At 45.6% G+C, this 13,346-nt stretch overlaps 1 protein-coding gene across 4 annotated transcripts in view; it reads left to right on the plus strand.

Annotated features, from left to right (window-relative positions):
- Window positions 1-13,346, plus strand: part of DCLK2 (doublecortin like kinase 2) — a 142,623-nt gene that overhangs the window by 95,840 nt on the left and 33,437 nt on the right. For all 4 annotated transcript variants that reach the window (XM_050946358.1, XM_050946359.1, XM_050946360.1 and 1 more), the window contains one exon: window positions 11,133-11,190. In XM_050946358.1, the coding sequence (XP_050802315.1) occupies window positions 11,133-11,190 (58 nt within the window). The remainder of the gene's footprint in view (window positions 1-11,132; window positions 11,191-13,346) is intronic.

Here is a 13,346-nt window from a genome sequence, read left to right on the forward strand (position 1 = left end):
CCCTCCCTCCCCATTCCACTTCAGGGACCCCTCTAATGAGAATCTTCTCATACAGGAGGTAGAGGGTTTGCTACAGCTGGGCGCAGTAGAAGTAGTTCCTGTGGAGTACAGGAACAAGCAGACATGCCAAACCTGCAGAAAAAACGTAGAAATTAGGCTTGTATTTGTCTTAATTGGCATTTGGGTTGCTTGTGGGCTAGTTTTTGGCTTGTAGCTTGTTGCCTTTTTTTTTTTTTTTTTTTTTTTTTTTAAATAGGCTCCAGGCAAGCAGGGACAAGTGTGGGGGAGAGACACTGTGCACAGCAGGCCCACCACAGTCCCAGACTGCACATGGTGGGAGGATCTAGTCACATAAGAGTTTTGGGGTTCTTGGGGATTGTCTTGTTTTGGCCTTGTTTTGAAAGGGATTAGCTTGATGTTCAGCTTATTGTGAAAGTTGGCAACTGTGGGAACAAGGGGTTCTACTCTCGATACTTTTTAATCCCCAAAGCCAAGGGCAGTCTGCGGCCCATACTAGACCTGCGGAGCTTGAACCGCTACTTAGCGAAACTGACGCTCCGCATGATCTCCCTGGCTTCCATCATCCCCTCCTTAGATCCAGGAGACTGGTAAACTGCCCTAGATCTGAAAGATGCATACTTCCACATTGCCATCTTCAAAGGATGCAGACGCTTCCTCTGGTTCACAGTAGGTCCTGACCACTATCAGTTTGCAGTCCTCCCATTTGGCCAAGTGCATGTCAGTGGTGGCAGCTTACCTCAGATGTCGGGGTATCCAGGATCTATCTGTACCTTAACAACTGGCTCGTCAAGGGCAACTCCAGGTCCAAGGGAACATCGCAGTGCTGCTAGTCACGTGCCGTCGCCTCAGCCTGTTGGCAAATGACAAAAAATCCACAATCGTTCTGGTACAGAGGATAGAGTTCATCAGAGTGGTGCTCGACTCGACCTGCATCAGGGCATTCCTGCTGCTGGAGAGATTCAAGGCACTGACAGACCTCATTGTGGAAATCTCTGCATTTCCCCTGACTATGGCCAGGGTTTGCCTACGCATACTAGGTCACACGGTAGCATGTACATATGTGATGTGCCACACCAGGTCCTGGATGTGACCCCTGTAGCAATGGCTAGCAACTGTCTACTCCCAGTCCAGGGACCACCATCCCTGGAGAAGGTCATCACCATCCCTGCGTCGGTACTTATCTTGCTGCAATGGTGGACCAACCCTGGGAAAGTCCTGGAAAGAGTTCCCTTCATCAGCACTCCTCACTCAGTCGAGGTTGGTTTCGAATGCCTCAGACCTCAGAAGGGGCACGCACCTCAGCACCCTCCAGAACCAAGGTATGTGGTCCCCAGAGGAGTCAGTGCTACACATAAACATCAAAGAGCTCAGGGCGCTATGCAGAGCATGTGTGGGCTTCTTACCTCACCTGTTGGACAGAGTGGTCAGAGTCCTTACGGACAGCACAGCCTCGATCTTCTACATCAACAGACAAGATGGAGCATGATCTTTGGCCCTTTGCCAAGAGGCACTCATCTGTGGGACTTCTGCATCAATCATCTAGAAGCGTGTCACCCTTCAGGTGCCAGGAACATGCTAGCAGATCAGCTAAGCAGGGATTTCTCCTCTCACCACAAGTGGGTGCTCCACCCAGAGGTAGCCGGCATGATCTTCCTGAGGTGAGGAACTCCCCAAGTGGATTTGTTCACCAGCAGACAGAACCAGGAGGTGCCACAGGTTTTGCTCCAGACAGGGTATGGGCAAGGGCTCCCTCTCCGATGCCTTCCTCCTGCCGTGGGCAGGAAGCCTGATATATGCGTTCCCTCCAATTCTGCTCATCAGCAAAGTCCTAGCGAAAATCAAGAGACAAGGCTCAGCTTATCATGCTCGCCCCGGTGTGGCCTCGCCAGTGCTGGTTCAGGACACTATCAAGCTTATCTGCTGTCCCTCCCTGGCCCCTGCCAAACCGACCGGACCTGCTGTCACAGGATCACAGCTGACTCTTGCACCTCAAACTCGTGTCCCTCCACCTTACAGCGTGGATGTTGTGTAGTTGAACCCGGATGAACAGGCCTGTTCGGAAGGGGTCCAGAAGGTCCTCCTCCAGAGCAGAAAGCCCTCAACTAGGCAGACCTACCTGGCAAAGTGTATGAGGTTCTCCTGCTGGGCGGCTGCACAGGGTATCTCCCCTTCACATTCTCCGGTGCAGTCAATCTTAGATTACCTGCTTCATTTAAGAAGCAGGGCCTGGTGCATTCCTCTATTAGGGTGCAGCTGGTGGCTATTTCAGCCTTTCATCCGCCAATCCAGGGGCAGACAATGTTCTCCCATGACATGACTGTCAGGTTCCTTAGAGGCTTCAAGAGGCTCTTTCCTCAAGTTCAATTCCCGACCCCTCAGTGGGATCTCATCTTGGTTCTGTCCAGGCTCACGGGTCCGCCCTTTGAGCCTTTGGCCTTGTGCTCCCTGTCTCACGTATCATGGAAGGTAGCTTTCCTGGTGGCAGTGATGTCAGTGAGACGAGTCTCCGAGCCCTGACCTCAGAACTACCATACATGGTCTTCTATAAGGACAAGGTCCAGCTCCGGTCTCACTTGGCCTTCCTTCCCAAAGTGATGTATGCTTTCCACATGAGCTAGGACATCTTTCTTCCAGGTTTCTGCCCTAAGCCCCATGAGACTAATGAAGAGAGGCATCTTCACACTTTGGACATAAGAGAGGCCCTAGGTTCTACTTAAACTGGACAAAACCTTTCGGTAGGTTGACTCAGCTTTTCATCTCTATAGCTGATAAGATGAAGGGCCTCCCACTGTCCACGAAAAAGATTTTTAATTGGATCACATCTTGCATTTGGATCTGCTGCGAGTTAACAGGAGTCCCTCTGCTGCCGATCTTCAGAGTCCACTCAACTAGAGCGCAGGCATCCTCAGCGGCTTTCCTGGCACACGTTCCAATCCAGGACCTCTGTAAATCTGCGACGTGGTCCTCAGTATGCACGTTCACAGCCCACTATGCCTTCATGCAACAGGCCAGGGACGATGCCAGGTTTGGCAGAGCTGTATTGCAATCTACATATCTGTGAACTCTCTACCCACCTCTAAGGGTACTGCTGGGAGCCACCAGTTGAATGGACATGAGCAATCGCTTGAAGAAAAGGCCATTATCTTTTTCTGTAACTGGTGTTCTTCAAGATGTGTTGCTCATGTCCATTCCACAAACCGTCGTCCATTCCCCACTGTCAGAGTTTCCAGGAAAAAGGAACTGAGGGTGACGGGGGCCAGCAGCACCCTATGTGCCGCAGCATATGCATGCCACTCCAAGGGTGTCAGAGCTGGTCCCCTGTGGATACTGCTAAGGGAAAAACTTGTGGCACCAGTGCATGTGGCGAGCACACACACGTAAGTTGAATGGACATGAGCAACACATCTCGAAGAACACAGTTATGGAAAAAGGTAACTGTCTTTTATAATGTCTACAGCAAAGAATGTTTGTGGAGAGAAAAAAATGGAGAGTGAAAACAATTCAAATAAAAAATAAACTGAGATAGCCCTGAGATTGTTTGTTAGTTATCCATATACTGTAATAGTCTGTCTTCTGATCACATAGATATGTTTATACTGTATATAATGTATTGGAAGTAAATTTCTAAGCTTTAGTTTATGAACATGAGAGAGAGAGAGAGAGAGAGAGAGAGCATATCATCCAAAACAGAAGAAATTAGGTAAGCAAGAACTATTTAGCAAGTTTGTCACATGTAAAAAGTGTGTCTGCATCCATCCATCCATGATTGCTAGTGGAGGGGGCACTCTCTCAATTGCTAACAATATTTCTTAGAACCATCTGACACTGGCCACTGGCCAATGATAAAACAATTACGTGGGTTTCTTTGATTAGTATTATTTTGAAGAGTCTCCAGCTTTGTCCATAGCAATGGTTTTTGTTCCAGCAAATGCCTGTGAGAGCCTTGGGGCTCACGGAAACAATTTTCATTGTTTAATCCCTATTTATAGGCTTCTTTTTAAGAATTCATGGGAGGCTTTATATTCAGAAGCTCATGGAGCTACTGAGTCTTAATTATGAAATGTGTCTTCATAGTCTCATCAGCTAATGAGAGAACTTTCGAAGATACTTCTGCTGGCTAAGTCTGAGTCTGACTAATGTAGGGAAATGTCAGAACATGATGGCTACCACTGCTGAACTATTACTTGCATTCTTCTCTTCTTGGATTCAAGTGTGTTGATCTTAAAAAATGACCCATAACTCTGTTGCCACTGTTATGGTTTCCCAGGAGTCTTGTTTCTTGTTGCTATATCCCATTAATTCCTCTCCATTAACCAAACAAGTACTGGCAGCCAGTACACCAAAACCCTTAGGACCTTTTCAGCCTGATCTAGCCCCCAAAATAGGCAGTGACTACTTGCAAATCCTCCACACTCTTCCCAGTTAGCTTTCTCCGCTTTCCAAAAAAGCTTTTAATGCTTAAAATGCTTTAAAAGCTTTATTTGGAGTCTCAGGGCTTTTCTCTGCTTAAAACTTTCTCTGCAAATGCAGAAAACCCTCAGGCAATGAAAATAAAACCAAAAACTGGCAGACACTAGTAATAAATGAAGCTAAAAGGCAGAGCCAAAGCACACTTTTGCCATTGTGAATTTTTTCTCTGTCATGTGATGGGGTGATTCCCCTGAATGACAATTTCATGTTTAGTTTTAGTGCATAGTATTAAGTAACTTTCTGTTTTCTGTTTTTACTCATCAGGGAACTCTATTGTACAAATATCCAGGCTTGTGCGTTAAAGAATAAGAGTTAGAGGACTTCTGATGGAATTACTGGAATTACTTCCTAAACCAAGCCAGATAGCTAAATTTGACCCTCGTGTGTGTAGTTATTACTTTAAAGGAGCTTTTTGTAACGCACTGAAGCACATTAGGGTCAATGCTATCTCTCAACATTAACATCTCAATTCTTGAACACTTAAAGAACAATTTTTCCAAAAGCCTAGGTTTTTAATAAGCTTTATTAGCTCAGTGGGGAAATCTGTATGGTGCTGCTCAGAAAGCTTGAGGCAAATATACAATCCAAAGAACTTTTAAAATTTATAAAATGACATAGCCAATCTTCTAATGACTAGATTTCCATCCAGTTCACTTGGCAGGAACTACCCATGAAAGACTTGGGTCATAATAACTAGACACTGTTTTATGGTGTGAAGGCACAAAATTGCTGTACTTGATGTACCCTGAATGTGACACTTCAGTGTCTGCACATAGATTCAACAATACTTGAAAAATGTTTTGAGATCTCAGGATAAAGATTCCTGATATTTTTTTGCAAGTGTCTAAATTCCATTTTCAGAATCACCTACATCATGGTGCAAGTCACTTGGACTTGGGCTCCTAAGTGACTTAGTGCTTTTGAAAATGGGTCACAAGCTCCTAAGTGATGTAGACACTTTGCTAATTTTACCTGAATTCTTTAGAAAGCAAGGTTCAGATAAAAGAGAGAGCCCTCTGGTTATAAAGGAAATAGTAGCTAGAAATAAACTGTAAAAAAAAAAAAAAAAAAAAAAAAAAACCCTACATTTTTTGTATAAAACTCCTTCCCATCTAGTGTCTTCAGTCTAGTGATTAGAAATATTGAAATCATCTGCTGATCAAAAATATCCAATCTATAATACTAGTGGGAAAGGAAATGCTAGTTCATATCATATATATGGAGATATACCTATCTCCTAGAATTGGAAGAGACCCTGAAAGGTCATTGAGTCCAGCCCCCTGCCTTCACTAGCAGGACCAAATACTGATTTTGCTTAAGGTCTCTACATGGCCCCCTCAAGGATTGAACTCACAACCCTGGGTTTAGTAGGCCAAGGCTCAAACCACTGAGCTATTCCCCCCTCCCCAGGTTATAAACACTCATCTGTTTGCTGTTTTATTATTTGTATTACATAGCACCTAGAAGCCTTAGTCATGGACCAGGACCCCACTGTACGAGGTGCTGTACAGACAAAACAAAACAGTCCTTGCCCCCAAAGAACTTAGTCTCAGACAACTGATGGATACGGAGCGTGCAGTGCAAGGAAATAATGAAGCAATATGATCAGCATGATAAGCGGTGGTATGAGCACACCAGTGGGCTAGCCATTGTCAAGGTTATTACAGGTATCATGACAGAGGAGAATTTTAAGGAGGGATTTGAAGAAGGATAATGAGCTAGCTTTGTGAATCTCTACAAGGATCTACTCCGTTATATGACAAACTCTGAAAATTTTGCACATATCTTAACTGGATTTTCCAGTGTGTTTATCATCAGGCTTTTGGATAATTTACTTAATGTATCATCATACATAGATTGCAATTCTGAATTACATGCAGTGCCCATAATACAGTTTTACATGGCTTTATAGTGAATATAATAAGATAGTATTTAAATGTCAAATGCTGTTCAGATGGAATTTCTTCTTATGTGCTACACTGAATCAGGTTGTAACTATGACAACCTAGCAGACAAAGCTGAACTTTTAGAGCAAAGGTGCTCTTAATACACTGCTGTGTTTAGTTGGGAACAGGTTTAATGCATGAAATGTAATTCCTTTTGTGAGACATTAGTCTTTATTAGCTGTATCTGAAACAAATTTTTTTGTTGGCTATAGTTAACTATGAATTTAATTATCAGAGGGATAGCCGTGTTAGTCTGGATCTGTAAAAGCAGCAAAGAGTCCTGTGGCACCTTATAGACTAACAGACGTTTTGGAGAATGAGCTTTCGTGGGTGAATACCCACTTCGTTGGATGCATGTAGTGGAAATTTCCACGGGCAGGTGTATACATGCAAGCAAGAAGCAGGCTAGAGATAACTGTTGATTACAGATTGCTCTCGCCCCTTGCTCCACCGATATGGCCACCAGGTGCCCGTTATCTACCGGGTAATGAGCGTTGGAATAGGGCGGAGGTTCGATCACTGGATGCCCCGGGGGGGGGGTGACAAGTGCCCAAGGGCAGTGACGGGGATAACGCAAGCAATCAGGCGTAGTGTTAAAAATTAAGGATTTATTAAAGGAGTCACAGATAAGGATAAGGGATAACACAATTAGTTACAGCTTGGGCTTACAATATAATACTAGAACAAATAACACAAACACTACAATTACAAATAGAAGTTGGCCCTGGTATTTTTCTAAGTCCCAGTAATTATTCAGGTCGTCCCAGGGGTTAATAAAAGTGATATTGGTGCTGTTAGTACTCATAAATGCAGCAACTAATCTTAGTAGACACAAATTGCTAGGCTCAACTGGTCCCCCTTGCGTTCAAGGTTTCCTGGTCAACGGGTTTCCCCTAGCAGGAGCCTTGGGGCGGCTGGAACCAGTCTCTGCCTCTTATCTAACAATACAGATGTACAGATATCCTTAACAACTAATTATACTTACACATACAAACCACAAAAGTTTCATTACGGCCGGCAAGCAGTCAGGCTCTGGGGAATGCGTGAGCCAGGAGAGAGCCAGGTTGATCAATCCTGGATACGGTTCGACGGGAATTCGAGTTCTCTCTCCCCCCGTCCCCAGGAGGGGGTCAGGAATATATAGCGAATTTTTCGTCATAATTTGTGATAAGCCAATTGTGGGGTCGCGAGTGGCTTATGCCCATACAAGGGAGGCAGTCGGGCCCCTACATCCTTACCCAGGTAGCAACCGTCGTGAGGGGAACTTCGTCCCTTCAGACCGGCTGACCACAAGGCTGCTTTTCCTGTTACAAGTTCTGCTTTCCAAGCAGCTACATGATCAGTGGCAGCTATGGGGGCTGGGGGAAAAATCCGTTGGGGGTGGAGGCCGGGGCACTAGCTGCCTGGCCCTAGGGCCCAACTTGGGGGTCCAACAATAACGAGGTTAGTTCAATCAGGGAGGATGAGGCCCTCTTCTAGCAGCTGAGAAAATCAAGGGACGAGAAACTGGTTTTGTAGTTGGCAAACCATGAAGAAAAACTCCACATGGACTCCTCCTGAGGGTCGAAATGACAGTCTGGACCTATACATAGAATGCTTCCGCCAACGTGCACAGGCACAAATTGTGGAAAAACAACATCGCTTGCCTCATAACCTAAGTCATGCAGAACGCAATGCCATCCACAGCCTCAGAAACCCTGACATTATAATCACCCTGACATTATAATCAAAGAGGCTGATAAAGGAGGTGCTGTTGTCATCATGAACAGGTCTGACTACCAAAAGGAGGCCGCCAGACAACTCTCCAATACCAAATTCTACAAGCCACTTCCCTCAGATCCCACTGAGGAATACACTAAGAAACTGCACCATCTACTCAGGACACTCCCTACGCTAACACCGGAACAAATCAACATACCCTTAGAGCCCCGACCAGGGTTATTCTATCTACTACCCAAGATCCACAAACCCAGAAATCCTGGATGCCTCATCATCTCGGGCATTGGCACTCTCACTGAAGGACTGTCTGGATGTGTGGACTCTCTACTCAGACCCTATGCCACCAGCACTCCCAACTATCTCCGTGACACCACTGATTTCCTGAGGAAACTACAATGCATTGGTGACCTTCCAGAAAACACCATCCTAGCCACCATGGATGTAGAGGTTCTCTACACAAACATCCCACACACAGATGGAATACAAGCTGTCAGGAACAGTATCCCTGATGATGCCACAGCACAACTGGTTGCTGAGCTCTGTGCCTCTATCCTCACACCCAACTATTTCAAATTTGATGACAATATATATCTCCAGATCAGTGGCACCGCTATGGGCACCCGCATGGCCCCACAATATGCCAACATTTTTATGGCTGACCTGGAACAGCGCTTCCTCAGCTCTCGTCCACTCATGCCCCTTCTCTATCTACGCTACATTGATGACATCTTCATCATCTGGACCCATGGGAAGGAGACTCTCTGGAAAAATTCCACCACGATTTCAACAGCTTCCACCCCACCATCAACCTCAGCCTGGACTAATCTACATGGGAGGTCCACTTCCTAGACACCACGGTGCAAATAAGTGATGGTCACATTAACACCACCCTATGCCAAAAACCTACCAACCGCTATGCCTACCTTCATGCCTCCAACTTCCATCCCAGGCACACCACACGATCCATTGTCTATAGCCAAGCACTGAGGTACAACCTCATCTGCTCTAACCCCTCAGACAGAGATCAACACCTACAAAATCTCCACCGAGCATTCTCAAAACTACAATACCCGCATAAAGAAATGAGGAAACAGATCAACAGAGCCAGATGTGTACCCAGAAGCCTCCTACTGCAAGACAAACCCAAGAAAGAAACCAACAGGACTCCACTGGCCATCACATACAGTCCTCAGCTAAAACCCCTCCAACGCATCATCAGGGATCTACAACCCATCCTGGACAACGATCCCACACTTTCACAGGCCTTGAGTAGCAGGCCAGTCCTCGCCCACAGACAACCTGCCAACCTGAAGCATATTCTCACTAGTAACCGCACACTGCACCATAGTAACTCTAACTCAGGAACCAATCCATGCAACAAACCTTGATGCCAACTCTGCCCGCATATCTACACCAGCGACACCATCACAGGACCTAACCAGATCAGCCACACCATCACCAGTTCATTCACCTGCACGTCCACCAATGTAATATATGCCAGCAATGCCCCTCTATGTACAGCGGCCAAACTGGACAGTCTCTACGGAAAAGGATAAATGGACACAAATCAGATATCAGGAATGGCAATATACAAAAACCTGTAGGAGAACACTTCAACCTCTCTAGTCACACAGTAGCAGACCTTAAGGTGGCCATCCTGCAGCCAAAAAAACTTCAGTACCAGACTTCAAAGAGAAACTACTGAGCTTCAGTTCATCTGCAAATTTGACACCATCAGCTCAGGATTAAACAAAGACTGTGAATGGCTTGCCAACTACAAAACCAGTTTCTCCTCCCTTGGTGTTCACACCTCAACTGCTAGAAGAGGGCCTCATCCTCCCTGATTGAACTAAGCTTGTTATCTCTAAACTGATTCTTGCCTGCATATTTATACTTGCCCCTGGAAATTTCCACTGCATGCATCCGACGAAGTGGGTATTCACCCACGAAAGCTCATGCTCCAAAACGTCTGTTAGTCTGTAAAGTGCCACAGGACTCTTTGCTGCTTTTATGAATTTAATAAAACATACCTGGTAATTCTTATTGAGATACAAAAGCTTGTTACAAAGCAGAATTTGTATAGCACCCCTTACATTGGGTCGGATCTTGCCTGGGGCTTCCAGGTGCAATTGCAATACAAATAATTAATAATAGGAATGGGCTTATTGCATTTCCCTTGCTATTTTTAACGTGTTAACTGAAGGTCATTCGCAAGAATGAGAAGCAATATTTTCTTTATAGACACCAAAACAGTTTGTTTTTGTTGCTTTTTTCTATTTCCTGTGGAGAACATGTTTAGATCTGGATGTGGGTGACCAAGTGTAAAAGCTAGAGTAAGCTCCTACCTTATGGGAGGAAAAGTCCTCTCACATATACTAGAAAATGATCATCTTAGTCACTCTAGGTTTGCAGAACCATCCTGTAGAATTCTGTCAGGTAGTTCTAAAATCCTATAGAATTTAATAGCCACTGATGTCTGTTGTGTAGTAATTGCTATAGAACCCTATAGTTTTCTTCCCTACTAACTTCTATGGGACTTTTTCCAAAAAAGCCATCGATATTCCTGGCTGCCTTCTTGCTGGTCATCCTATACATGAGCTGACCAGCAAACCTGCAGTCTGATCTGTTTTCAAAGTGTGGTTACAGGCTGCCAGTTGAACAGAGCTACATGAAGGATTTAGGGGCAAATTTTGCATATGGAAGTAGAGTAATGGCAGAGTATAGTATTGGGTCACTGCTATGTTCTGGGATTAATGCACACAATAAGCAAGGTAATGGTAGTCAGGGAAACAGCAGGCAGGACTGTTACTTGGAGAGAGGAGAAACAAAATGAAATCATTTCTGCCATCTTTCTGTCAGCTGTTCCCCTGGGTGAAAAGATTATATTACGATTACATGTATTCTTACAGATAACCAGAAATTGGGCTGGAATTTCTGGCATTAATGAATGTTTGTTTCTCCAATTTTTCTTCTTAGAGCCACTGGAAAGGAGTTTGCACTGAAGATTATAGACAAGGCAAAATGCTGTGGAAAGGTAGTGTACACTCATTTACATGTGAAAGGAGTAAAAATAGCATTCACAGCAGTTCATTAGTCAAAGTGATGTGTGTTGGGGGGGTGCGGTTGGGTTTGATAGAACTGTGGCTGCTTTCAGAAATATCTGTTTAGTATTAGCAGGATTATTTTCTATACAAAATGCAAACAATAGAAGTAGTAACTGTGTTAATCTAGTAGATAATGGAACAAAAACAAACAAAGATTGTAATTTATTCTGTTGGATTAACAAAGAAAATGTGCAGTATTTCCACAATTGTTCTTCCTTCATTGGGCCAAAATGGAATAAAAAGAGAAATGCGGAAGTACAGCATAATGACTTTGATTGTAAAATCTTTGAAGGATGAAGTGTGTGTGTGTGTGTGTGTGTGTGTGTGTGTGTGTGTCCCTAGCATAATGGAACCCAATACTGATTATGAAAGCAATTCAAATTATAAAGGCTCCAAAGTATGTCATGACTCACATCAACAATAGTAACCATTGTAAGCAAAGTTAATATGGGATAAATTCCTACGGTCCTTATTCAGTCAAAATATCCTATTCTTTTTCAAGTGCTTGCTCATGTCGATTCCATTTTAGGTGTATGTGTGCCAACATGCACAGTTGTGTGAGATTTGTGCCTTAGCAGTATCCGTAGGGTTGGCTCTGGCACCTGCTTGAGTGCCGTGTCCATGTGCTGGTATATAGCCGTCGCTGACCCTATGCCCTCTCAGTTCCTTCTTACCGCCCATGATGGTTGGTCGGAGTGCCTTGTCTTGAAGTTGCAAGAGCGTTAGTGATTCTTCAACAGCCCATTGTCTGTCGTTTTTGTATATAGTTTAGGTACTTAGTTAGCTTTTAAGTTAAGAGTTAGTTCGTAGTTAGAGTCCAGGCTGGGACTTTGCCCCACAGTGGGGCATGCTCCGTTCTCCCAGATTCAAACCATGCTCATCATACAACAGGCTGATGCCTATTAGTGACCCCCATGACTTTTGTCTGAATTGCTAAAGAATAAGCAGGCCGACCGGCACTGTAGACACTGCACCAGGCACCAGACTGGCCCCAGTGCCTAAGGGCAAGCTAGTGATGGGACTGCTCCATAAGGCAGTGGAGCACTCTCGGTCCCTGGACTGCAGATGTAGATGCCCATCTCCGCAGACTAGGACCCTGGCACTATATTCCTGGTCTCCAGTCAAAAGGCCCAGGTCCCCGATGCCACGTTCTCCCACTACGAGACATGGAACACCGGGGTTGAGGCACTGGTCCCTGTATCACTGGTACTAGCGAGCTTCTCATCAAAGATCGCCATGGTGCAAAACATCCTTGCCCAGACGGTCTTTCAGTCATCCATTCCCACTGGGGCAGGATTGCTCCCGGTCATGGCACCAGTCTCCATCCTCCCGGTTCTGCTTACTGGGCAGGCACCGATCCTCGCCTTGTCGGTCGCCGACCAGGGTTAGCCGGCAGACTCATGCATCAATGGCTCTGTCCTGGTCACTGGAAGGACTGGACTGGAAGTTCAGCCCCTCGCCAGGAGGGGTGATTCGCCACCGACCTGCAAAGCCAGCACGGCACCGGCCACGATGGCATGGCAACAGGGACAGTGGCCTGCTCAATGGCTGTATGGGAACCCATGGGGTGTGGCCATAATATCAATCCTGTATTCCCACCAGTCCTCCCTAGCAGCCTTGGACAAACTGCCCCCTGGGGCCCGTGGCACCGGAGTCGGAACACGGTGCCAAATCCAACACCGGGCCAGCGCATCGGACTCCAGCACCTAAGGAGCCATCCCTTCCCCGACGGTGCACTTGTCCTTGTTGTCTCCGGACGAAGTGGTGGCAGGTCCCTCCCAAACGGGCAAACCCTCTTCTGTCCCCCTCGCCCCCCCAAATGACTTCAAGGAGCACCAGGCCCTTCTTAAGAGGGTGGCTACTAACTTGAACTTAAAAATTGAAGAGGTTGCAGAAGAGTGACTTCTCTAACATAACCTCCTCCAACAAGGCCCAGATTGTGCTGCCTGTCCACCCACAAGTCCTTAAGATTGCCAAATTGCTGTGACAGACCCCCTCTTCCATTCCGCCTACTTCTAAGAAGGTGGAAAATAAGTATTACATCCCTGCAAAAGGGTTCAAATACCTGTATACACACCCTTCAGCA

Source organism: Gopherus flavomarginatus, chromosome 3 (genome assembly GCF_025201925.1).
Source record: "Gopherus flavomarginatus isolate rGopFla2 chromosome 3, rGopFla2.mat.asm, whole genome shotgun sequence".
NCBI classification, from domain to species: Eukaryota; Metazoa; Chordata; order Testudines; family Testudinidae; genus Gopherus; species Gopherus flavomarginatus.